The sequence below is a fragment of the Malaclemys terrapin genome, chromosome 1 (assembly GCF_027887155.1).
Source record: "Malaclemys terrapin pileata isolate rMalTer1 chromosome 1, rMalTer1.hap1, whole genome shotgun sequence".
NCBI classification, from domain to species: domain Eukaryota; kingdom Metazoa; phylum Chordata; order Testudines; family Emydidae; genus Malaclemys; species Malaclemys terrapin.
This window is the reverse complement of record NC_071505.1, coordinates 231,267,213-231,295,105: the sequence shown is the minus strand read 5'-3', so window position 1 is coordinate 231,295,105 and position 27,893 is coordinate 231,267,213. Positions and strand designations below refer to the sequence as shown.

At 42.9% G+C, this 27,893-nt stretch overlaps 1 protein-coding gene across 1 annotated transcript in view; it reads left to right on the top strand.

Annotated features, from left to right (window-relative positions):
- The window catches only part of NIPA1 (NIPA magnesium transporter 1), a 28,130-nt gene extending 720 nt beyond the window's left edge, over window positions 1–27,410 (top strand). Inside the window, exons 2-5 of the mRNA XM_054009102.1 lie at window positions 7,936–7,983; window positions 15,092–15,182; window positions 19,628–19,788; window positions 21,646–27,410. Coding sequence (XP_053865077.1) covers window positions 7,936–7,983; window positions 15,092–15,182; window positions 19,628–19,788; window positions 21,646–22,157 — 812 coding nt within the window. The 3' untranslated portion in view covers window positions 22,158–27,410. The remainder of the gene's footprint in view (window positions 1–7,935; window positions 7,984–15,091; window positions 15,183–19,627; window positions 19,789–21,645) is intronic.
- Window positions 27,411–27,893: the final 483 nt, after the last annotated feature.

Genomic DNA, 27,893 nt, shown 5'->3' with positions numbered 1-27,893 from the left:
CTCACTGTTACTTAAACTCTTCACCATGGTCCTTGACCTTCATGTTCTTTCCTTTCAACCTTCCCTGCCAATTCCCTTGTCTCTGCACTCGTCTTAATCTGATTGCTCCAATGAATCAGTAAGAAACTTAAAAAAAAAAAAAAAATAGCTGGAGCACAGGTCCTATGATCTGAGTTATTGCTGGCTAAAGAGGGAAAGGGCCCAATGGATCTGCTGAGTAGCTTGGCTATAGTATACCTACAGAATGATAGTAAAATCATGGCAATGGAGTGGGAGAGAAAGAAAATGTGCTTCTATTCAGATAGAGAAGTTTGGGTTCTTTTCTAGTCTGCCAAAAACAAATCTGTGGACTCTAGTTAGGGTCTATTGTTACATGCAGTATAGCTGTAGTCATGTCGGTCTTTGGATATTACAGAAACAAGGTGGGTGAGGTAATATCTTTTATTGGACCAACTTCTACAAGTTTTTGAGCCCTATAAAGCTCTTCTTCAGGTCTGGAAAGGTACTCCTATAGCTAAATGCACGTGGAACAGATTGTTTAGCATAAGTAGTTAGCACACCTTTTAAGGGACAGTGGCCAATTAACATCTCTGCAGTCATAAAACAAAAAGAGAGGGTTAGTGGGTTACAGACTTCTGTAACAAGCCATAAATCCAGTGTCTGTATTCAGTCCATGATTTTTAGTGTCTAGAAAAGTTTTGAATTTAAGCTCCCACGCTCATCTTTTGAATGTGTTGTATAGGTTTCTTTTGATGATGAAGACTGATAGGTCAGACATTGAGTGATTGCTTTGTGCAGTAATGATCTCCACTGATGTAATGAACCCCCTCCCCCCTGCACAACACACCTTTCAAGAACCATGGATTTTCTATATGTCTATCACAACATGGTATACTTCAGCCTGTGCACTAAATGCCCCCAATAACAACTATGTTGGTGAAACCAGACTGTGCTCTCAAATGAATTTACACAGGAAAACGATAAAAGACAAAAATATCCTGTGACCTCAGGATGAACACTTTTCACAAAGCAATAGCTCTATATCTGACCTATCTGTCCTCATAGACACTATGTACCTTGAATGATCCCTTAGAACAGTGGATTTCAAACTTTTTTTCTGGCGACCCAGTTGAAGAAAAGTGGTGATTCCCGTGACCCAACGGAGCTGGGGATGAGGGGTTTGGGGTGTGAGAGGGGCTCAGGGCTGGGGTAGAGGGTTGGAGGGTGGGGCTGGGAACAGGACCGGCTTTAGGCCGATTCAGCCGATTTGGCTGAATTGGGCCCCACGCCAAGAGGGCCCCGCGCTGCAGCTCTCCACCCCGCCCCCAGCTCACTTCCCCCTCCTCCCCTCCCCTGAACGCTCCGCCCCCTCCCCTGCTTCCCGCGAATCTCTGATTTGCGGGAAGTCTAAAAAGAAGCTGGGGCGGGCCGGCAGCACAAGATAAGCTGGGGTGGTGGGGGCGCGAGAAGGGCTCCGGGGAGGCGCGGCCCGTTCCCGCAGGCCCCAGCGGCTCTGGCCCGGCTTGGCTCCAGCCCGGCCCCCGCAGCGCGGCCCGGGTCTGGTCCGGCGCGGCTCGGGTCGGCTCCGGCCCGGCCCAGTCCCCGCGGCTCGGGTCGGCTCCGGCCCGGCCCCCGCGGCGCGGCCCCCGCGGCGCGGCTCCGGGTCGGACCCAAGCCCGGCAACCCCAGCCGGAGCGCGGCTCGATTCAAGCCCCGCCCCCAGGAATCAGGCCCCGCTCTTGCTAAAGCCGGCCCTGGCTGGGAATGAGAGGTTGGGGGCAGGAGGGGGCTCCTGGTTTGGGCTCAGAGCTGGGGCAGGGGATTGGGGCACAGGGTTGGGATGCAGGCTTACTTCGGACGGCTCCTGGTCAGCGGCACAGTAGGAGTGCTAAGGCAGGGCTGGCTTCCTACCTGTCCTGGCACCGTGGACCACGTGGTGCCCTGGAAGCAGCCAGCAGCAGGTCTGGCTCCTAAGTGGAGGTGCGCAAGCAGCTCTGCACAGCTCTTGCCCACAGGCACCGCCTCCCCTCAACTCCCATTGGCTAATGGTGCTTGGGGCGGGGGCGGCGTGCAGAGCCCCATGCCCCCCCTCCCCCCACCCCTTCCCCGCCTAGGAGCCGGACCTGCTGCTGGCCACTTCCGGGGCGGTGTTAGAACAGGTAGGGACTAGCCTGCCTTAGCCAGGCAGCACCGCCGATGGGACTTCTAATGGCCCGGGCAGTGGTGCTGACCAGAGCCACCGCGACTCAGTGCCTTACATTCCATGACCCAATACTGGGTTGAGACCTGCAGTTTGAAAACCACTGCCTTAGAATATGTGCTAATTACTTATGCTAATCCATTCCACCATATTTAGCTGTGATGCTCTGGGAGTACATTTCCCAGATCTGAAGAAGAGCTCTGTGTAGCTTGAAAGCTTGTCTCTTTCATCAACAGAAGTTGTACTGTAATATGTTTTATTGGACCCTCACCCACCTTCTGACTCTAGACAGGGGAAGAAATATAACCCCCCAGCCTTTTACTGAAAGTAATTTGGGAATCCATCCCTCTCTGTCATGACTTTAACTGTCACCTGGACATCAAATTACTGAGGTTTTTCATCCCATATCAGCTATTCAAAGCAGAAAGCACCAGCAAGGGCTTTCATGCTCTTCCTTTAGGAGCAATTAAGGTGGATGGAGAAGGTACTCTACATGGAAAAAATCCATGCTCTAATGTTAGGGAACTGGCATCTTTGATTTGGATGTCCAGTTATGAAATTTATTCAGTCCTGCTGCCTGAGGAAACTTGATTGTAAAATACAGCACATGAAACTTCTCTGATTGTGGATAGTCACATGTTGGTTTCAATGTTCACCCATAAAGTTAAAATATTTTTATATCAGAAGTCAATGGTTGGAGTGAATAGCAAGAAATAAACAATAATAACAAAATCCAGATATGAAGTCAAACGGAAACAGTCAAGATGAGTTAGGCATAGTCATCAATGTACTTCTAAGTCTGGCTCAGTTGCTCGCTTCATGAAATACTGCAGCACCACTCATGATCTCTGATTTAAAAACAAATATTTGTCTTTTAATATTTTATGTACATTTGATAAGAGAGTTCTGTTACTGGCTAGAGAAAGATGTAAAAACTCTTTCCATAGAGTAGTACCAATGCATCTCCATTTTGTTCTTTCATAGATTCCAAGACCAGAAGGGACCATGTGATCATCTAGTCTGACCTTCTGTATAACACAGGCCATAGAATGTCCCTAAAATAATTCCTACAGCAGATCTTTTAGAAAACATCCCATCTTGATATAAAAATTGTCAGGGAGGGAGAACCCACCAGGAGCCTTGCAACATTGTTCTAATGGTTAATAACTCTCACCATTAAAATTTATGCTTTATTTCCAGTCTTAATTTGTCTAGCTTCAACTTCCAGCTAACTTTCTTATTTGTACCCCCTCTTTGTTCTGGTTCTCTCATAAGCACACACTGCCAATTATGCTGAATTATGTGGTTATCTTGTCTTGTGGAGAAATGCCCACCAAGTATTATAAAACCACCAGACTTTTTTTCTTTGTTATATAACTAATAAGCCTTAATGTGAAGTTGGGTTCCTAAAGTAAAAATGTAGAGCAGTAGCTCATTGTGCTGTAATCAATTACATTTTGCTTGTAGCAGTCATTCTTTTTGTATTTGTGTGTGTGTGTGTGTATGTATATATATATAGATAGATAGGGAACTCTTATTGAATATCTATTCAAATTACCAGAACATGTTGGATATGACCTCCAGAATTTTTTTTTTTATATTACTGGTCTAGGATCAGTTCACATTTCAAGATCAGGCTGTTTCTGATGTGTTCGTGATGGACTTATTCAAGCATAACAAGCAACTGCATTACTACCAGCTGACAGCATGATCTAACAAGTTTATTTTGCATTTTCCACAACTGCAGCATTGTGTGACATTTTAAGGCCCTGTACACACTGCTGCTTTTACTCCTGAGGACATTCTGTGCCAAAAAAAAAAAAAAAATTCTGCACCCAATATTTTAAAATTCTGCAAGTTTTATTTGTCAATAAATAAATGCAGAGGCTCCAGCATGGCAGTGGGAAGCACAGGTCATTGGCTGTATGAAGGTGGGAGATCACACTAGAGTTTTATGGTGGGAGGGATAGCTCAGTGGTTTGAGCATTGGCCTGCTAAACTTAGGGTTGTGAGTTCAATCCTTGAGGGGGCCACTTAGGGATCTGGGGCAAAATCAGTACTTGGTCCTGCTAGTGAAGGCAGGGGGCTGGACTCCATGACCTTTCAAGGTCCCTTCCAGTTCTAGGAGATAAGTATAGCTCCATTAAAAAAAAAAAAAAAAAGAAAGGAGAAAAAAAAAAAAAAAAAGCCTCCCCCCAACCCGGTGGGATTCAGTGGTGAGGCTGCCTGGATTCAGTGGTGAGGCTGCACCCAACCCATAGCACAAGGCCTGGTCCTGCCCCTCTGTGCCAGGCACACCAGGTGTGGGGCAGGCAGGCTCAATCAGACAGGATCCAAGTGTGGAGCAGCTCAGTAAGGGGGAATCCAGGGGTGGGGTGAGAGGATTCTGTTTGGGACAATCTGGGTGCAGGCAACTCAGTTGGGGGGGGGGGTCCTAGGTGTGGGGGAATCTGGATGCACAGAGGCTCGTGCGGGGGTTCCAGGTGCAAGGACAATGGGACTCTGCAGGGGCTTCCAGGTGAAAGTGGTTGGGGCTCAGTGGAGGGGCCTGGGTATGGGGTTTCAGCAGGGGCATCTCAGTGCTGGAGGAGTAGGACATGGTGGGGTGGGAGTCTGGGTGCAGCTAGCTGGGTCAGTGGTGTGGGGGGTCTGGATGTGGGGGCTCAGGCTCGTCAGGGAGTGCAGGGAGCTCTGGGGGGGTGGTCTGGGTGCAGAGGTGGGGGGGGTCTGGATGCAGGGGTTGAGATTCAGTGGGGTGGGGTTCAGGTATGGAGGGCTAGTGGGGTTCTGGGCATACAGGGTGAGGCTTGGCAGGGGTTTCTGGGTATGGGAGGTCTGGATGAATGGTAGTTGGGTGGATGGAGGAGTAGCTCCCTGTACAGTGACCCCTCCCCCTGTTGCTGAGGAGCAATGGGGGCAGGGAACAAGGGAGGATGCTGAGCTTCCTGCAGCTGGGGCAGGTTTCTAGGGCTGGGTCAGACACAGTCCCAGCCACTCCTTGCAGGGAAAGCGGAAGTCCTGTCCTCTCCTGCCTCTAGCCCAAGCCGGGACTAGCAGCTGATACCGGCTCAGGGTAGGAGCCACTGGCTGGGGTGTCCCCAGCCCTGCGGTGATTTACCTTTCCGCCAGCTGCTCTCAGGGCTGCCCAGAGGATTCAGGGGGCCTGGGACAAAGCAGGGGAGCTGCGGCGCTTGTACTCACCCAGCGGCGGTCCGGGTCTTCGGCAGCACTGAAGGGCCCCCCGCTGCCAAAATGCCGCCGAAGACCCGGACCGCTGCCAGGCCAGGGCTCGCGGGGTCCCTTCAGGGCCTGGGGCAAATTGCCCCACTTGCCCCCTCCCCCTCCTCCGGGCGGCCCTGGCTGCCTGAAAAAATGTACCTGCGCTGCTAGGGAGTGGTGTGTTACTGCTCTTGCAGCTTTCCTTTGCTTCTCTGTCAGAAAGTCATTTTTCTGTGGGGAAGCAAAGAAATCTGTGGGGGATATGAATTCTACACATGCATAGTGGTGCAGAATTACCCCAGGAATATGCTCTGTAAACACAAGTTTAATTTTTGTTGGATTGTTTGTTTTCTTTTTTCTTTCACAAGTGATATTTACACAACAAACACATTTCAGGAGTAACTTGGTTACAACATTGTCGTTCCCAGCATAAGTAAATCAAATTTCCATTTTGCTGTGTAGCTGGGACCTAACCATGTTTAAAGAATTATGCTAAAGTCGTGAACTCTCAAATTCACATAATTTAACGTTTTTTCAGTATTGGTAGTTGAACGTCAAATATATAAAATAACATTAATGTCACAAAATATATTGAAAAGTTACTTGTATCTCCACTATGGTTTTTTCTTGGCAAATTTTGAGTGCCAACCTACTGAGGACAGCATTTCCTAATTTCTGTATACAAGAGGGAGCTACAAAAGCCCAGCAAAATTAAGTAGCAAAAATATGGAATCCTAAAAGATAGTAGGCCAGTGTTTTCTCCATTTTAATATATTGGGCCAGTATAGCTTGAATGTGGAAGTCAGAACTAACATAGGGCATGAGTCAAAGCTCATTGAAGTCAGAGGGTGTCTTTCCATTGATTTCAGCAGGCTTTGCATTAGGTCCATAATTGACAACATGGTACTTGCCTCTTCGAGTTTTTGCTACACTAGTGAGATACTATCAAACTGTGCTTGGAGAGGAACAGCAGTAGGGGGACAAATTTTTGCGAAGTTAATTTATTAGTGTTGATATTCTGTGTAATTTGTACAACTATTGAGACATTTTTATTTTATATACAGTAACAGAAATGTAAAAAGTTTGATAAATTAGACACCCACTCAAAAACTGATCATAGTGCTTACTGTCATATTTTTTTTTTTTCTCCCCTTTCAATTCCGATGTGGTTTTAGCAGCCATTATTTTAGGAGTCCCTAGAGTTAAAGGTTATTGGTTTATGCTATTTGGGATTCTGAACTTTCAGCTGATGAGTACAACATGGGTTTGATTTCTAGCAATTTGTAAGAGAGCATCTGCTAAAGTAAGAGCAGAACTAAAGTGTGGGCATACGGGCAGGAAATAATAACCAGAATAATGTGATGTTAATGTCTGACACCTTGCAGACTACCCCAGACAAACACAAATGTTCTGCTCCTTGAGAGTTTTCCTGGTGTCTAGCCCTGATGGTCTGCAAAATATTAGACCTTAAAATATTTAGTAGTATTTGGACAGGCATTAATTTATTTTAACATGGTTTTCTATTTTTTTGCTCTGGTCCAGGACTTATTGTAACTCATAATGGACCTTGGACTCTTATAACTTTTTTTAATATTGATTTTCTTTAGGATTCTCCAATAGGAAAATAAAACTCATGATTTGTAAAGTGTGTCCTGAAAAATCATACCTTTCTTTTAGTCAAGTTTTAAGAATATCACAGCTCCCTAGTAAATTCCACGTTAAAAGTCTAAGGTAAGATAGTAGATGAAAAATCCATAAGAATTGTCTGATGATATAATGAAAATATACAGTCTCAAGATTGGTAGGTAGGCAGTTAAGGAACAATCTGGAGTTTTCACCCATGTCTTTGAAATGTAACATGTTCACGTCCCAGAGAAGGCCTAGATCACATAGCCACAGGAGACTAAGAGCTTGCCAAATGTCCACACCCAAACATCTTCTCTGACAGATTTCTCTGTAAGTATCTTAAATTTGTCCCAGCCAAATTGGCTTGTAGAAATTATTCTTTGCCTCTTAGGCCAGATTTTCTGAAAGATAACCCTATCTCCTGGTAATGGCATGTATGGTGAATAGAATCTTCAGAAACATTTGTGGATATTTCAAGGCTTCCTTTAATATAGGATGAGGATATTTCATAAGCACTTGAAATGGAATTTCTAATGATCAGATGCATCAAGAAAGCATACCAGGATTAGTTAGGCCAGATTCATAGAATATCAGGGTTGGACGGGACCTCAGGAGGTCATCCAGTCCAACTCCCTGCTCAAAGCAGGACCAATCCCCAGACAGATTTTTTCCCCCCCAGATCCCTAAATGGCCCCCTCAAGGATTGAAGTCACAACTCTGGGTTTAATAGGTCAATGCTCAAACCACTGAGCTACCATCATAGTTTTTTTTCTAATGTCCTTACAACTATGTGCGAGAGTATGAGAAAATAATAGTGTAGCTTTAATGTTGCTCTTTTATATTTTTTCCAATAGCACTCATCCACTCTTTTTCCATGTTGCCTCTTCTAGGTACTTCATATTTAACAGATATAGTATGGTGGTCTGGTACTATTGCAAGTAAGTATCTAATGTTGTAAGATAATGTAAAGAATGGTATAGCATAGATGATTGGATTTTAAATAGCCTATTATGTATTGTAGTGTTGATTTTAGCACAGCTCATTAGCCTTCACAGAGTTATCTTTCTACCAAAATGTAAGAAGCCTTTGATATGGAAATTATTAGCACTCACACAATAACTGTACCTGTGATGCATCTGTGAATTGTGATAGTAAGGTCAATTTTTTTTAAAGGCAGTTTAATAAGAAATTGTAATTCCATACCATAAGGCTTATTTATTATATGTTAATTTTTAGATCAGAAAACACTTAGCCAACTTTCACCTTTAGTATTTTGTCATTTCTAGCTACAGTAACTTTTTGTCACTCTACTGCAAAAAGTAGGCGGCTGAATCCTTGGGCAGTGCTGGGTATGAGATGAATACAGACCTCTGTGACCCTTACTCGCACAAATCGTCTCACTGATTACTCTGAATGGATTGGTGATGTAGAGTCCAAGAAAAGATAGAGTAGCTAGCATGTTCTATTCTCAGTTCAGTTAGTGGGAAAGATGGCGTCCTACCTTTGTACTCTAATCTAATCTGTTGGGGACTATTAGTATTGCTGTGATATGGATTCCTTCAATGTATGTAAATCGCAAATAGTCATCACACTTTTTGTAGTGTTCCAAGTGTTGCAAATGGAAACCACTAGGTTCCTTGATGACGATTCTCTCCATGTGGGAAAGTCTTCTGCAGCAAGTGTAAAGCCAGCAGAGTGGCTCCTCTGTCTCTAGAGTACCACCCATGCTTCTTTAACCTGGGTTGGGATGGAATTTGGGAATCTGTAATCAGCTCCCTGACAGCTCTGCTACTCTGCTCTGACCACTGGAAGCTGGGTGCAGTAGCAATTCTGTTCTATAGTGTTTAAAATGAGCCTCAAAAAGAAGAACAGGAGTACTTGTGGCACCTTAGAGACTAACAAATTTATTAGAGCATAAGCTTTCGTGGACTACAGCCCACTTCTTCGGATGCATATAGAATGGAACATATAATGAGGAGATATATATACACACATACAGAGAGCATAAACAGGTGGGAGTTGTCTTACCAACTCTGAGAGGCCAATTAATTAAGAGAAAAAGAAAAAAAAAAACTTTTGAAGTGATAATCAAGCTAGCCGAGTACAGACAGTGTGATAAGAAGTGTGAGAGTACTTACAAGGGGAGATAGTCAACGTTTGTAATGGCTCAGCCATTCCCAGTCCTTATTCAAACCGGAGTTGATTGTGTCTAGTTTGCATATCAATTCTAGCTCTGCAGTCTCTCTTTGGAGTCTGTTTTTGAAGTTTTTCTGTTGTAATATAGCCACCCGCAGGTCTGTCACTGAATGACCAGACAGGTTAAAGTGTTCTCCCACTGGTTTTTGAGTATTTTGATTCCTGATGTCAGATTTGTGTCCATTAATTCTTTTGCGTAGAGACTGTCCGGTTTGGCCAATGTACATGGCAGAGGGGCATTGCTGGCACATGATGGCATAGATCACATTGGTAGATGTGCAGGTGAACGAGCCCCTGATGGTATGGCTGATGTGATTAGGTCCTATGATGATGTCACTTGAATAGATATGTGGACAGAGTTGGCATCGGGGTTTGTTACAAGGATAGGTTCCTGGGTTAGTGGTTTTGTTCAGTGATGTGTGGTTGCTGGTGAGTATTTGCTTTAGGTTGGGGGGTTGTCTGTAAGCGAGGACAGGTCTGTCTCCCAAGATCTGTGAGAGTAAAGGATCATCTTTCAGGATAGGTTGTAGATCTCTGATGATGCGCTGGAGAGGTTTTAGTTGGGGGCTGAAGGTGACAGCTAGTGGTGTTCTGTTATTTTCTTTGTTGGGCCTGTCTTGTAGGAGGTGACTTCTGGGTACTCGTCTGGCTCTGTCAATCTGTTTTTTCACTTCAGCAGGTGGGTATTGTAGTTTTAAGAATGCTTGATAGAGATCTTGTAGGTGCTTGTCTCTATCCGAGCGATTGGAGCAAATGCGGTTATATCTTAGAGCTTGGCTGTAGACAATGGATTGTGTGGTGTGTCCTGGATGGAAGCTGGAGGCATGTAGGTAAGTGTAGCGGTCAGTAGGTTTCCGGTATAGGGTGGTATTGATGTGACCATCGCTTATTAGCACAGTAGTGTCCAGGAAATGGGAGCTAGAATTGATATGCAAACTAGACACAATCAACTCCGGTTTGAATAAGGACTGGGAATGGCTGAGCCATTACAAACGTTGACTATCTCCCCTTGTAAGTACTCTCACACTTCTTATCACACTGTCTGTACTCGGCTAGCTTGATTATCACTTCAAAAGTTTTTTTTTTTTTTTTTTTCTCTTAATTAATTGGCCTCTCAGAGTTGGTAAGACAACTCCCACCTGTTTATGCTCTCTGTATGTGTGTATATATATCTCCTCATTATATGTTCCATTCTATATGCATCCGAAGAAGTGGGCTGTAGTCCACGAAAGCTTATGCTCTAATAAATTTGTTAGTCTCTAAGGTGCCACAAGTACTCCTGTTCTTCTTTTTGCGGATACAGACTAACACGGCTGTTACTCTGAAACTTGTTAAAATGAGCCTGTCTGCTCATTTGTTGTGAGGCCTCCGTTTTGAATATCTGGACAGAAGGAGTGAGAAAAAGAGAGAGGGTTTTCTCAATGAGCCAGTGTAACCCTGATTAAGCCAACTGACTGAGTTTTGTGAAGCCAAAATTGCTCAAGAGAATGATGTGTTGGCTGCTATCCATCAGCTGGCATGTCAAAACTAGGCATCTAGCAGCTTATAAAAGCACCATGGAAAGAGTTAACTAGAACGGTGGCTCTCGACCTTTCCAGACTACTGTACCCCTTTCAGGAATCTGATTTGTCTTGTGTACCCCAAGTCTCACTTAAAAACTAGTTGTTTACAAAATCAGACATAAAAATACAAAAGTGTCACAGCACACTATTACTGAAAAATTGCTTATGTTCTCATTTTTACCAGATAATTATAAAATAAATCAATTGGAATGTAAATATTGTGCTTACGTTTCAATGTATAATGTATAGAGCAGTATAAACAAGTTATTATCTGTATGAAATTTTAGTTTGTACGGATTTTGCTAGTGCTTTTTATGTAGCCTGTTATAAAACTAGGCAAATATGTAGATGAGTTTATGTACCCCCTGGAAAACCTCTAAGTACCCCCAGGGGAATGTGTACCCGTGGTTGAGAACCACTGAACTAGAATGCTGTGAATTCAGAATTTCAATCCAGTCACAAACAGCAAGAACCAGGTAGAGAACTGTGGAACCCAAAGAAGGGTGGAATCTTTGGAATCTAGTAAATATCCACAATGCCTTGGGGGAACTACAGCAGTTGATATCCTATACATTACAAATTGGCTTGTTTGGGATTTTGGATGACTAACAAAACCATCGGAGACTCTTATCAGTTTGCCTCCCACAAGGTTTATTTAAATGACTTGGTTCCCTGATACTAAAGAGTGAATTCACTTGCAAGTGACAGTGTTAAATAAGAGCCGCTATTTCAGTGCAAACATCTAGACCCAGAAAAACACCACCTGTGGGTTTTTTGTGGTGGAACCCACAGGATTACTGCAGACTTCAAAGAAGAAGAGCTCAAATACTACTGAGATGGATCCATATAAATAGAAGAATGGTTAGTTCTGCAGTGCAAGGCTCTTAACAGCAGGCAAGTGGTAACAGCTATAAAAAGATGCCATTGAGTGTGCTCAATAAATGGCACCCTGCCACTGAGAGATTTCCAAGAAAACGTGGTTTTCCAAGATAACGCTGAAAGTGTGGCACACATTTCCCAGTGTTTGCAATGTGAACATTACAGAGTGCTTTGCCCAGCAAAAGAAACTTTATTAAAAATAGCCTTGATGAGACCTCTGTATGTGGTCTGCCAGAAGATAGTTAACCATTTTAAACATGATGCTGCTGTTTCCAAAGTAAGAAGCAGACTACAAGCAGATTGGCTGTAGTGGGACATAGGGCTTGTCTTCACTATGGGGGTATGTCAACCTACGTTATGCTATTCCAGCTATGTGAATAACATAGTTGGAGTTGACATAGCTTAGATCGACTTACTGCAGTGTCTTCACTGCGCTGCGTTGACGGGAGATGCTCTCCAGTTGGCTTACCTTACTCTTCTTGGAGAAGTGGAGTACCGGGGTCAACCGGAGATGACTCTGCCGTTGATTAGTGGGTCTTCACTAGACCTGCTAAATCGACCCCTGCTGCATTGATTGCAGCACCGTAGTGAAGACCAGCACTCAGTCACAAAGTGCCGCTCCTTGAATCATATGTAGAAAACTAACGGACTCATCATTTTCTGCTCAGAGGAAGCAAAGGCGTTGGCTCAGGCGTACTGAAACATGGCCAAGATTATTATTGACTTTCTTGAGCTGTTTAAGGAGTTAATTCAACTTAGATTATAAACTCTTTGGGGCAGAGACCATCTCTTTGTTCTGTATTTGTACAGTGACTAACAGTGGTTTCCGGCTCCATGACTAGGGCTCCTAGGAGCCACTACAATACAAATAATGAAGAATAATAACTTGAGTAGAACTTCAGAGATACTTATGTGTTTGTCTTTGTACAGCTACTAGGGCTCTGACAATCCACCTCAACCATGAAGTCAGGGGATCTGAGCCATGAAAAAGCAAATTTTAATATGAGCAACTGAGCAGTGGGGAGTCCAAGGGAGGATATGGTGTACCCAGCATACTCTCTCTTCAGTTCAAGGTCTTTCCCTTCAACTCTGAATATCTCAAAGCCAGAGCTGCCATATGTGCTTGCTGGAAAAACATGCACACAAACGAGAGAGCTCAATAAAGAGCAGAGCTTAGAGGGACTATAATCCAGTCCGACTCCTAGGTAAAGACAGCATGCAAAAGATCATGACTGACTCTTGGGCTGTACAGATGTGGCTGACTGACTGCTAGCTACCTCACTAGATTCAGTATTACATGCACAGGTAACACCAGTGAATTGAGTCAGCATAATGCCACCTTATTCCATATCTTGTAAATTTGTTTTCTTTCCTCAGTGTTCCTTATGAGGTTCCTCAGCTTTACTGAGCTGTGAACTTGTTTGGTGAATTAATTAATGTTTGTATAGTGCTTTGCAGATGTAAAGCATTAGTTAAGTATAAAGAAGTAGTATAATGATGATGGTATTTGACAGTAGGGTGCAGAAAGGCTTGGTTTCTTGAAATGATTTGATTTTAAGTGCTAGTAATGGCCACAACTTGAAATTCCAGTTTAGTCTAGTATATTGTACTGCACATTCAGTCTCAAAGTTTTTGTTTATTATTGATAATAACTAATGTGAAAGCTGTCTTATTGTAAGATGGGCTGGCATTTCTAAAACTAGTCAATATTTTTATAATGCAGCTTTTTAATGACATTTTCAATATATGAAATATTAAGCACAGTTATTTTATGTAATGATGTGGTCAATTTGGAATTCCGTTTTTTAGTATAAGACTGTGAGGGGCAGATTCTCAGCTAGTGTAAATTGTCATAGCTCCATGGTGCGTTACGCTGGTTGAGGATCTGCCCCCTGAATATTGTATTGTGCACAGATTGTGTTTTAATTTAGTATCCAACAACTTTTAACAAAGAATTTAATATCTGAATATTCCTGTCTCCCCGTACCCACTCAGTGGTTTCCTCACATCTCTCGGTGAGACCGGTGCTGTTGTGGGGCACTACAGCCAGCTATATGGGATTCCAAATATCTCATGCTTTAGAACAGGGGTGGACAAACTACAGCCCGCGGGCTGGATCGGGTGCCTCAGGGCCTTGAATCAGGCCCGCGGCGTTGGCGGCACCACGTCCCTTCGGCCTCTGGGCCGGGGGGAAGAGGGCTCTGACCGTTGCTTCCAGGCATCGCCCCCCGCAGCTCCCATTGGCCGGGAACGGGGAACCGCAGCCAATGGGAGCTTCGGGGGAGGTACCTGGAGGTGCGGCAAGGGCAGCACACGTGTAGCCCTCCGCCCCCTCCCCCCCAGGGTCCGCAGCACTTCCTGGAGCGGTGCAGGGCCGGGGACAGGGCAGGTGTGCAGGGAGCCTGCACTGGCCACGGTGCATGCCGCTGCCACCGTGAAGCTGCTTTAGGTAAGTGATGCCGGGCCGGAACCCGAACCCCTCCTGCCCCCTATATCCCTGCCCTGAGCCCCCTGCTGCATCCTGCACCCCTATGCACCCCAACTCCCTACCCTGAGCCCCCTCGTGTACCCTGCATCCCAGCCCCCACCCTGAGCCCCCTCATACACCCTGCACCCCTCCTCTGCCCCAATCCCTTGACCTGAGTCCCTTCTTGCACACCGCACCCCCTCCCATACCCCACACTCCTTCACGCACGCACTCCAACCCCCTGCCCCAGCCCTGCATAGAATTTCCCCACCCAGATTTGGCACTCGGCCCAAAGAGTTTGCCCATCCCTGCTCTAGAATCTAGATCAGGGGTCGTCAACCTTCAGCACGTGACCCATCAGGATAATCTTCTGGCGGATGCAGATGTTCTGATTACCACTTCCCGCAGCTCCCATTGGCTGGGAACAGTGAACCGTGGCCACTGGGAGCTGTGGGCAACCGTGCCTGCGGACGGTCAACGTAAACAAAATGTCTCGCGGCCCGCCAGCGGATTACCCTGATGGGCCGTGTGCCGAAGGTTGCTGACCCCTGTTGTAGAACATGGGATGCCTAAATTCAGACCTCCCTACATCAGGAAATTTGAGTGCAACCCATGACAGGGTTTCAAATTCTCAGTCTCTTGACTCTCTTCCCTACTTAATTATGAAAAATTATTGAAGAGAACATTAATAAGCAGAATTATTGACGATGCTGTCTTGGTGCCTTCTCTTTTGCAAATAGCCTTTATTTAAAAATATTTAAAAATAATCAGACAGCTGGAAAATTTAGTTTTTGTATAACTGAAAAGTTATGGGCAGAACTAAACAGTTCAGTAACGTTCATCTTCCAGTCAGGTCAGTAGTTATGAGTCAGCATTAAGTAGCTTTTCATTATCCCTATTTACTAAGGGATTTAAAAAACTCTTTTGTGGTTCTCTTAACAGTGGCACTTGGTCAAATTGGGAATTTCTTGGCCTACACTGCAGTTCCAACTGTGTTAGTGACTCCTCTAGGAGCTCTTGGTGTTCCATTTGGGTAAGAATTGTATTTATTTATTTATATGCTGCATTACTTGCTAGCAAAATGTAGATTCTAAATAAAATCAGTTACCATTGGTGTTCCATCAGGAAAACATAATGCTTGTGGACATTATTTTCCCCTCTCACATTTTAATGAAGTGTAATAAATGTAGTTGACAGATTCTTTGCCCAGAAAGATGAATAGTGTTTAAATGTCAGCTGTTATCAACAAGTTAAACAGATTACCAAAATTGCACCACATGTTTGTGGTGGTAAATGGTCAGTTTTCAGAATGGAGAGAAGTAAATATTGGTGTCCCCCAGGGGTCTGTACTGGGCCAAGTCCCATTCAACATATTCATAAATGATCTAGAAAAAGGGCTAAACAGTGAAATTTGCAGATGATATAAAACTATTCAAGATAGTTAAGTCCCAGGCAGATTGCGAAGAGCTACAAAAGGATCTCTCAAAACTAGGTGACTGGGCAACAAAATGGCAGATGAAATTCTATGTTGATAAATGCAAAGTAATGCATGTTGGAAAACATAATCCCAACTATATATTCACACATACAGAATGGGAAAAGACTGTCTAGGAAGGAGTACGGCAGAAAGGGATCTAGGGGTTATAGTGGACCACAAGCTAAATATGAGTCAACAGTGTGATGCTGTTGCAAACAAAGCAAACATGATTCTGGGATGCATTAACAGGTGTGTTGTGAGCAAGACACGAGAAGTCATTCTTCCGCTCTACTCTGCTCTGGTTAGGCCTCAGCTGGAGTATTGTGTCCAGTTCTGGGCGCCGCATTTTAAAAAAGATGTGGAGAAACTGGAAAGGGTCCAAAGAAGAGCAACAAGAATGATTAAAGGTCTTGAGAACATGACCTATGAAGGAAGGCTGAAAGAATTGGGTTTGTTTAGTTTGGAAAAGAGAAGACTGAGAGGGGACATGATAGCAGTTTTCAGGTATATAAAAGGGTGTCATAAGGAGGAGGGAGAGAACTTGTTCACCTTAGCCTCTAAGGATAGAACCAGAAACAATGGGTTTAAACTGCAGCAAGGGAGGTCTAGATTGGACATTAGGAAAAAGTTCCTAACTGTCAGGGTGGTTAAACACTGGAACAAATTGCCTAGGGAGGTTGTGGAATCTCCGTCTCTGGAGATATTTAAGGGTAGGTTAGATAAATGTCTACTAGGGATGGTCTAGGCAGTATTTGGTCCTGCCATGCGGGCAGGGGACTGGACTCGATGACCTCTCGAGGTCCCTTCCAGTCCTAGAATCTATGAATCTATGAATCTATGAATCTATACATATAAAATGATGGGGTCTAAATTAGCTGTTACCACTCAAGAAGGAGATCTTGGAGTCATTGTGGATAGTTCTCTGAAAACATCAACTCAATATGCAGTGGCAGTCTAAAAAGTGAACAGAATGTTGGGAATCATTAAGAAAGGGATAGATAATAAGACAGAAATATCATGTTGCCTCTATATAAATCCATGGTACTCCCACATCTTGAAAACTGCATGCAGATTTGGTCGCCCCATCTCAAAAAAGATATATTGGACTTGGAAAAGGTTCAAAAAAGGGCAACAAAAATGATTAGGGTATGGAACGGCTGCCATATGAGGAGAGATTAATAAGACTGGGACTTTTCAGCTTGGAAAAGAGATGACTAAGGGGAGATATGATTGAGGTCTATAAAATCATGACTCCTGTGGAGAAAGTAAATAAGGAAGTGTTATTTATTCCTTTTCATAACAAGAACAAATGAAATTAATAGGCAGTAGGTTTAAAACAAACAAAAGGAAGTATTTTTTCACACAATGCACAATCAATCTGTGGAACTCTTTGCCAGAGGATGTTGTGAACACCAAGACTATAACAGGTTCAAAAAAGAACTAGATAAATTGATGGAGGATAGGTCCATCAATGGCTATTAGCCAGGATGGGCAGGGATGGTGTCCCTAGCCTCTCTTTGCCAGGAGCTGGGGATGGATCACTTGATTACCTGTTCTGTTCATTCCCTATGGGGCATCTGGCATTGGCCACTGTTGGAAGACAGGATACTGGGCTAGATGGACCTTTGGTCTGATCCAGTATGGTCGTTTTTATGTTTCTACACGCTTAATCTCTTATCATTCACAGATCCCTTTCCTTTTTGCTGCTGCTTGGATTTCCTCCATTTTTTTTTTATTTCATATTCTTTCTCTCCTTTACTTCCCCCACTTCAAATACACATTGCATTGCATTCTATTGAATTTGGTCCAATTTTTCCAAACAAAGAGATTTTTCCCTTGCCACACCTTCCATTAGCATCAGTGTGCGTGAAGAGAAAGATTCATAAAAATAATGTAATACGCAGCTAAATATTTTGAGAGTATCCAACTTGTAACTGTTAAACTACCATAAAAGAATAACAGTATTTAAAAATAAACAAAACTGTGCACTCCCTGGAGTTTTTTCCACCAGGTGGTGGTAATTGGTGTATTATGCAAAAGGCTGTGTGTTTGTCACAGAAGTCACGGATTCCGTGACTTTCCGGGACCTCTGTGACTTCTGTTGCAGCTGGCTCGGGAGCAGTCACACCGGCTGCTGCTGGGGCCGTCTCGGGCCCTGCCGCCCCCCAGCAGAGGAGTTTGAATTGGGGGTGGGGGCTCAGGGCTGGGGATTGGGGTCCGGGGCGGTGCTTACCTGGGGGAGGGGAGGGAGGGACTCCCTGGAAAGGTGACAAGAACTCCCCTCCCTCAGCTCCTAGCTTCACATGATGCCTCCGCCCACAGGCACCGCCCTCGCAGCTCCTATTGGCTGCAGTTCCCAGCCAATGTGAGCTGCAGAACTGGGCCTTAGGGCAGAGCAGAGGCAGCATGTGGAGCTGGGAGCTGGAGGTTGCCACTTCCCAGGAGCCAGGTAGGAAAGCTGCCCTTCCCCCGAGCACCCATGGCACGCAACATCCCTTCCCCCAACCATCCAAGCCATGCATATCTCTGCCCCCCCACAGTACCCGCAGCTACGCCTCCGGGCTGCATGCGTCTCTTCCCCAGCACCCACGGCAGCATCCCCCCCCGGGCCACGCACATCCTGTCCTCCCGAGCACCCGTGGTGTTCCTTGGGCCGCCCCATTCAGCCCTGCCTGCGCCCAAGTTTTAGTCATTTAGTCAGGGGTATGTAGTAAAAGTCATGGATAGGTCACAGGCCGTGAATTTTTGTTTACTGCCCCTGACCTGTCCATGAATTTTACTAAAAATACCTGTGACTAAAACCTAGCCTTAATTATGTATCTGAACTGCACTGATATCTACTTTAGGCTGCAAAATGTTTGGGGTTGGTGTCATGTCTTCCTTTGCCTTGAACAGTACTGATCACACAGAGTTAAACAAGCAGTGTATTTTGTATGTTTGGGCCATTTACTTGTTTGAATTCAGCCTGTAATGTTAGTCTCTAAGGTGCCACAAGTACTCCTGTTTTTTTTGCGGATACAGACTAACACGGCTGCTACTTTGAAACCTGTAGTGTTAGTGACCAAAAATCATTGCTACCTCTTTACTGCTTGTGGCCCATGTGAAATGGATTGGTAATCTCCCACCAGATTGCAGTGGATAGGTGTCTGCCTCACAGTTGGCCTGGCCCCCTTGTGCTCTCAGCTAAGAGGTCGAGAGATCAATGAACATAAAGACTGAATTTATTTTCTACCGTCCTCCCCTGTCTTGGGACAGGGCTGAAGTGTATAAATGGGCTACATGCAGGGCCGGCTCTAGCTTTTTTGCTGCCCCAAGCAGCAAAAAAAAGCGCCGCCCCCCAGGCTCCCGCCGAGCACCGTGCCGCCCCCCGCCGAGCGCCACCGGAAGCCCCCCCAGAGCGCCGCCACCGTGCGCCGGAGGCCCCCCCCCCCGCGCTGAGCGCCGCCGGACCCCTCCCCCCAAGTGCCAAGCCCCACGATGCCCCCCGCCGAGTGCCGTGACGCCGGTGCCCGCCCCCTGCCAAGCGCCGCTGGAACCCCCCGCCAGCGCCGCGCCCGCGTCGCACCCCCACCGAGCGCCGCGCACCGTAACTCTCCCCCCCCCCCCCCAGCGCCTACCCCCGTGCTGCCCCCCCGCCGAGCGCCGTGCCACCGGAGCCCGCCCCCGCCGAGCGCTGCCGGAACCCCCTTCCAGCTCCGCGCCCACGCCGCCCCCTCGCCGAGCCCCACGCAACCGGAGCCCGCCCCCCCGAGCGCTGCGCCACCGGAGCGCCTCCCCCCCCCCCCCCCCGCGGAATGCTGCGCCGCGCTCCCCCTGCCGCCCCTTACCAGGTGCCGCCCCAAGCATGTGCTTGGGTGCCTGGTGCCTGGAGCCGGCCCTGGCTACATGAAGACTATTTTTGGAATAAACAAAGGGATGGCAAGTAATACCCTAGCTGAGAGATATGTATTAAGAGAATGAATAATTTAGATTAATTTTAATTTTCTTCCACTTTGTGAAAGGTCCATTTTAGCTTCTTACTTACTGAAAGAAAAACTCAACATTCTCGGCAAGTTGGGATGTCTGCTGAGCTGTGCTGGGTCTGTTGTTCTCATAATCCATTCCCCAAAATCTGAGAGTGTAACGACTCAGGCTGAGCTTGAAGAGAAGCTTACAAATCCAGGTACTTCATTCTCTTTCAAAATTATGATAGCATTGTCCAGGAACACTTATTTGAAGGAAACAGTTGCTTCCCCAAAGCAGCAACATTAGTGGTATTAAAGCTTCTGCATTCCTAGGCTAATATGGTATAAAGGAGACGAACCATCATGGTTTCTATACATGAAAACCATCTCTTCAGTGTACTAGAATTCCCTGAGTGTGCCAACAACATAGTGTATAAAGGAGAAATTATAGATATGATTTTTTTGAAAAGGGCCTAAGTGAATTAGGAGCCTAACTCCCTTTGACTTAGGCACTTCTGAAAATGGACCTTTTGACAGCATCTGTCATGAGGCTATTTATTTAAAAAAACCTAAATAGTCATGGATTAAGTGGTAAACTGTCCTGAGTTAGAAACTGGCCAGCAGACAAATTCGAAGGCTCTGATCCTGGGTTGTCTGAGCTTGTAGTTTCCTGCTTCTGGTGCTGTCCAGGAGCCAGCCAGTTACTGGCATAAGTTAGTCTGCTTTAATGTATTCAACTACCTCTGGCCACTGGGGCTCAATGGGGTATAGAGACCTGCTGGTTATGCCCCCCTACACCAAGGGGTTGAGAACACAGGGAGCGGTGTAGTAGCTTCTGCACCACCTAAGGATTCTCCCATGCGGGTGGAATTCTCTATTAGCTGGTTAAACTGATGTTGCAGTTGCTTTGAGTCACCAAGGAAGTGCAGAGTAGCCATAACAAGGGCTAGGATCTGATCTACAGAAGAAATAAAGGCTCAGTTTTCAAGATTGCAACTTCGCAAAAGTGGGGTGTTTTTTAGTGTTTTGAAATAATTCTCCATTTCAGTTTTTCCTTATAATGAAAATCATTGCATTTTTGCATGGTAAGTCAAGAACTGCAAATAATGTATTTTCTTTTTTTAAGTGAAGAAACCAACTTGGCTGTGAGTTGGACTTGTAACCTGTTTTCTATAATGATGAAGAGGTGTTTTATGTAGTTTCCTCTTGAGGAAAGAATCAAAACTGTAATTTCAGGAGTTCACTTTAAGGGGTTCTAAACAAAAATTGAATCTTTGTGGGTAAAATCCTTGCACTTCTTGTTGCCAAATAGCTTTAAGACCTAATAGGATCTATTTTGATTGTGCACATATACATTACTTATGTATCAAGTAGATGTTTGCTTTTGCAAACTGAAGGCATATATGAATGTGCCAATAAAACACATTGTGAAGTTCCTTTTCTTTCCTGCTAATCGCTGGACTGACTTGCTTGTGAACCCTTCCTTACCTGCTAGTTGTTTGGCATATTCTCTGTGCTTCATGGATGCTAAACTGAGAACTATTTAACATTTTCAGTTTCACTGAAATTCAAATCTAAAGTGTACCTAAAATTGTTAATAAAGGAAATATTTTTGTGCCTTTAATAGTCCAACCAGACCAAAATTAACTATTGAAGTGTGTCCTATTCATCCCATTGACTTTCATGGGACTTAAGTATGTGCTTAGGTACTTTGCGGAATTCAGGTCAGAGTTATGAATGTGGTTATATCACAACCATTCTTCATAGGGGACTTTAATAGGAATATAATGTCAGCTTTAAAAAAAAAAAACTTTAAATCCAGTTACAGTGTGAAACAGTTGGTATTCATACATTATTATTTGATTTACACAAAGAGCTGTACATTGATTTAACCAGTTTCAAAGGCTTTTGTTCTTTAGTGGATAGGAGATCCTAAGCTTTGTGTACATATCCTTATACGTTACCATGTTTAGGGGTTCATGACTGAGCCTTTAAATATCTCTAATAAATTACCTGGGGCAAAAGTTTCTACCTTGCCGTTAACAGCCATTAACTTATTTTCTTTGTTTTTTCAGTGTTTGTGGGCTACCTCTGCATAGTACTTCTCATGCTTCTCCTGCTTATCTTCTGGATAGCGCCAGCTCATGGACCCACTAATATTATGGTTTACATCAGTATTTGCTCACTGTTGGGCAGTTTCACTGTGCCCAGCACAAAAGGCATTGGGCTGGCTGCTCAAGATATCTTTCACAATAATCCATCAAGTCAAAGAGCCTTGTACCTCTGTTTGGTTCTTCTGGCAGTGTTAGGATGTAGCATCATCATTCAGTTCAAGTATATCAATAAGGCACTGGAATGTTTTGACTCATCTGTGTTTGGTGCCATCTACTACGTCGTGTTCACCACTTTAGTCCTGCTGGCCTCAGCCATCCTTTTTAGGGAGTGGAGTAATGTGGGAGTGGTAGATTTCTTGGGGATGGCTTGTGGATTCATCACTGTATCTATTGGAATTGTTCTTATACAAGTCTTCAAGGAGTTCAACTTCAATATTGGGGATTTGAATAAACCTAATGTGAAGACAGATTAAAATCATATTTGAGGGGAACTGGATGGCTCAGGAATGATACAGAGCCTTCCATTTCTAGGTCACTGATTCCAACATGATTGAGATTGGCAGACGTTACCCTCTGAGAGAGTGGTAGCTTGTGTGAAATGAATTGGTGGCCTACATCCAGTTTTAATGGACAGTTATCCACATACCCAAAATCACCATAATAAGTTGACATTAATTGGTATCATTGCTGACTGTCTCAGCAGGAAGGCTAAGGAATGAATCAGCATAGAGACTGATGTATCTCCTTGCGCCTAAAAGGTGATCCATCCAGAAAAGGTTTGATGACATTCTGGCAGGCCACTGTAGTAAATCTTTACATTAGACTGCCTGTGATGTACTCGTTCTGTGGACAGAGAACATCAGTTTCCAATGCACTCAGTCTGGCACCTTTCATATACCTGAATGGTGTATGCCCTAAAAAAAAATTGTAAGCAAATGGAACAATTCTATTAATTTCCTTAAAACAGCAATGTTTTCACAGTCCAGGCTGTCAATTGTGAAACAAATGTTGATTTGAATTGTGGACTACAGGTTTGTCCTTTGTACAGTAACTGCCTCTGTAATTTGGACAGACACAGGTGAATGCACTGGGGGGGTTCTAAATTAAGTCATTGGTATAGATCAGTGCATCTAACCCGTAAAATCTTCCACTACTTACTTATCAACTGAAACTAGCTCACAGATCCAGCTGGAACTAGCATCCAGATTATAGGTATACCTTTTATTCATAACTCTTTTAAGTGCATTAAGACATACAGCATTCATCCAAGAGCTTTTCACGGTTAATGGATAGGAAGAGCATGAAGGACATGGAAGTGATGCACAGTCTTCCTGTATACCTGGTGAGTTATCCAGTGCCTTTGTAAGCTTAAAAATATCACTTAATTTGAATGTTTGTTTCTGAGAGCTTGTAACAGGTTAGAATAATCCAGTTTTGTTGTCTGTAATATTTGGCTGTACTCAAATTATAAGCATGTAAAGCAGACAGAAAGGTAAGAATATTTTTGGAAAGGTTACAAGCCTGAAGTCAATGCTGAGATGTTTTGGTGGCTTCTGTGAACATCTATAATCATAATGAGAAGTAACTGATAAGAGGTCTACTTACAGCAATCCAGTATATGTAGAATCCAGTTATACAACAGAATATAGGAAATTATTTAATAAAGTAGCTAATTGACAAAATTGTTCTTCAGAACAGGATAATGAGTAAATGGATTTATATGTCACTAGATTGCCGATTATGAAATCAGGCTGTCAACTGGCACTGTTATGAGCAAAAAGTTTGTGAGAAGCACAGGTGTGAGATTTCTTGATTAACTTAGAAGAAGGATGGGTAAGATTATGGCCTTTAGAAAGGTGGAGTTGAGTAATCCAGTACACACGCATTCAGATCCAGTATTTCACAGCTGTGTTGTAGTTCAGCAGCAGTAGTTTAAAGGCTTGTGCAAGTGGCTCAAGCCATGGTACGAATGATTCTGAACTGATTGGTTTAGATTACCTGGATTACAGTATATTAATGTCAAACAATAGGAGAAATTACTGATATTCACTAATATTTAGAAGGGTGTATTGATCTTGTCTTTGGAGTGAAAATAATTTTCATGGAATAATATAGTCAGTGATCATTATAAACATAATGTCATTGGAAGAGTGTACCAAAGGCTTGAAAATATGTGAGAGAAATTCTTTTGTTTTAAGTTTGGAGATAAAAGTAGATTTGCATAGCATATGACTATAAAACACTTGGCAGTCCAGAGTGTCTCATGAGACAAAATGGGGGGTCACCAGACACCATTTGAGAAGGTTACAAATGTCAGTCTATAATAAGAGGTCAAGAACAGTATCACGTAGTTAAGTTTGTGGACTAGCAGTAGGTAATACAAACCTTGGTTATTTAGAGGTGTTGCTAACTCTCAATAATTAGTGTTTTGTTTTAAAACCTCATCTCACTGGAGTCATGTGACTACTTGAGACTCTTGGTTTTTGATTTAAAAGAAAAGTAAGTTGCTAGCCCTCATAGTTACAGAGAAAATCATGAAAATGCAACCTCAGGGAACACTAAAGGCTCAAAAACCTGAAGGCAAATAAAAAGAACCTCAAATGTATTATTTTTAAGCCAGTGTCATGTTTTTTGGAGGCCTGACGATTTTTGAACATACAGGATTGACAACTAGGGTGACCAGTCGGGACAGTCCTAATTTTGGGGTCTTTTTCTTATATAGGTGCCTATTACCCCCACCCCGTCCCGATTTTTCACATTTGCTGTCTGGTCACTCTATTGACAACACTGGGGTTATCAAATCAAAGTATTTTATTTGATATATGGAGGAAAGGACCGACAGAATTTTACATCCAAAAATCTCAGCTGTTATGATTTAGACTTGAGAAATGATGGAAAGATATCTTATGATATTAGGCCAGGAAAAGGGAGAAAAGAACTAGCAAACAGGAAATTTATGTGCATTTTAAAAACACTTTTATATGGGGTTATGTCACTTTTTCTAGGCAGGATTTTTCTAGATGAGAGAATCGGGTGTTGAATTTTAAATAAGATTTGGCTGAGTTCTCCTCTTTTTTACATTGTATAGATTGGAAGAAGATATCTTGGTTACTCTAAAGGGTGACTTTATAAATGGTAGTAGTTCCCTTTTCTGTTTGAAAACTGGATCCTAAGTAAATAAAAATAGACAAGTAGACTTATAATTCACTTCTTAAAATGACAGCTGTTCTCTGAAGTAGTCAAGCCATCTTTTTAAAGTATACATTCAGTGTTTAAGGGTTGCACATTGGTTTGGTATACTAGCCATTAATCTCTGCAAACTCATCCAAATTCTTTCTCAGTTCAAAGCGAACATGACTGTCATATCTCATCCTAGTCCTTATTTGGCCAAGTATGTTTGCTTATTTAAGTTTTTATTGATTAAAAAGTGCCTATCCTTGTATGCTAGGTGCTTATGCAAGTTTTAAAATTATACAATCCCAAACCAACAAGATTACCCTGTCCCAAAGCAACCTCTTTCCACATCTCAAAACCAAGTTGTGATAAGCAGTCTCTACGCAGGGGAAGACTGAAATAGCAGATGTATTCTTTGGTCTTCCTATCATCCTTGGAGCTTATAAATTTCTGCAGGAATTCTCCTCTTCTCTCCAGCTCCTCCTCATCCATGTTCTGAACTTCCTGAAATGGAGATGCCAAAAGCCAGCACATACGGAGAAAAGCTTTTCAAGTGGCCTTGCACGTCATGTATACCTACAGCCTTTTACATCATGAATGATAATGAAAAAAATTATTTTTGTTACTCTTTGTTCAGCAAATAGCGGTGTTCTTTTTATTTCCTGTCTCTAACTGGATCTGGTTCAGTTCTAACTTTAAAAGTGTATTGACATTGTGTGTATTGTCACTGTTGATGGGATTCTTTCTCCCCTTCCTCTTATCCCAGACCTCTTACCTTTTCTAGGTCTTTTCATGTTGCTTCTCTGGTTTAAAAAAAATTGCACTGTTGAAGTGAACTGTCAACTCTTCTCTCTTCCTCCCACAAGGCAAGGGAGCACCTTTGAATAATACTCCTGAGTTCCATCGTCTCAGGGAGAAAATAATTGTCTCCTGAGCTTTGGTCTTCCGCCAACTGGGCCCACCCTTTTCACATTGCTTCATAAATTATTTATATCGATAGCCAAAAGCCAGATTACTTAAATTCTGATTCCAAAGCAGAAATGACAGAGGCTATAGATAAAGTATTATAAAGTGGACTGATTATATTGATGGGATGCATTAAAATATATTTATTCCCACGGTGAAAGGAGTTTCTCAGTTTCTGTGGCTTCTGTTAAATTTATCAGACATATTTACGTATAAAATGCTCTTAATCTGTTGAAGATAAATGTTGAGAACTATTAGCCATTCAAAGTATGGAGGATTGACGTGTAGGCACCACTATCTTTAGTAGGTGTTACCCACATAAATCCCCCAAACATCCAACAAAAGAATAGAACCATTTTTGATACAACCAAAAAATGTGTTTTTCTTAAATCCTAAATATCCGTGTATAAAAAGCAAAATGTCTAAAGAAGATAGCTGTTGTACTAACTATCCAGGATACTGTATGTGTAAATAAAGCCTATTCATTAGTCACCTGAAGCTAATATGAATAAGAATGTCATATACACTTTGACAAGTGATGCTTCCTAATAATAATTTTGGTTTATACTGACTGTATATGTACTTTTCTGAAGTAACTAGCACTGACAGTGAAAGCACTGGATTTTGTTTGTTAAAATAATGGAAGCTGTGTAAGCTTTACTTTTCCTTTTTATTTTAAAATAAGAGACTTTTTTATTACAAGAAAGATTAAAAGAAAATAAATACAGGGACCTCAAACTGCAATGCACTGAAAGTTGAAGTGTACCACTTTCACTTTCTTTCTTAAACATAGGACATTGTAATACTTTCTATACTGTCTTTAGAGAGTGTAATTTACAGAACTGCTGAAGTTTATTATTGAAACAAATTTATATCTAATTATACTTCCTGCCTTCAAGGAGATTAGTCTTTGTAATTAACTCTTTGGGGCCAGGGAATATGGGGTTTAAGTGCTACAGAACATGTTAGTGCATGTAGCATTTGCACTAATAATGTTAGGAGCTCCAGAACTCTTAGTGCCAAAGTATTTCATACAGCAGTGTTGAAACTGAAAGATTGCAAAGGGTGAAAATTAGGAAATGGAAAGTCCAGAATACTTTTCAAAGTTGGGGGAAATGTTTTTAAAGAATTATAAGTTTTTATTTTTTCTGTTCAGATGGTTTGCACTTTGCAGGGGAAAAAATGTTATACAGCAGGGATGATAATGAGCTATTTTTTTTAAATGAGGGAACTCTTTTGTTTTGTTTTGTTTTTTCTTTGTGTGTGTTTACATTAATTTTAATGGAATGTGGAAAATATGGATGGGAACAAATATACAGTGTCAGAGGTTTGGTTACTTAAATACTACTGCAATATAGTTACTACAGGTGAAATGAAAATGGACTATTTTAGCTTCCGAATAATGTGTATATAGATTTGTTAATGGCTTACAAGCTTAGCTTACTATCTTTGCTTTTTAAAAATAGATATAGGCATGTTGTATTTGCCTTGTGTAAATTATAAAAGGCTATTTATTAAGGTTTCTGATAACTAACCTATTTATTAATCTGTAACATTTTAAAATAAATGACTTATTTCTAGCTCAATGCTTGTTTGTGACTTTTTCCTGCTCTGCTTTTTATCATAAAGAAAATATTCTGTAAAAAGAACAGGAGTACTTGTGGCACCTTAGAGACTAACAAATTTATTAGAGCATAAGCTTTCGTGGACTACAGCCCACTGCATATGCATATGCATCCGAAGAAGTGGGCTGTAGCCCACGAAAGCTTATGCTCTAATAAATTTGTTAGTCTCTAAGGTGCCACAAGTACTCCTGTTCTTCTTTTTGCGGATACAGACTAACACGGCTGCTACTCTGAAAATATTCTGTGTTTCACACAGGCTTAGCCACCACAGGACCTAATTCTGATGCATGAACCAAAATGATTTTGTTTGCTCATCCACAAAACTTGAGTCCTGCCTTGAATAGTGGTAGATGTTCTGTTCCCATGTACATATATGGAAGAAGAGTCATGCGAATAATGACTGAATTAAGCACACAGTGACAACAAGGGGTCAAGGTTTTAATA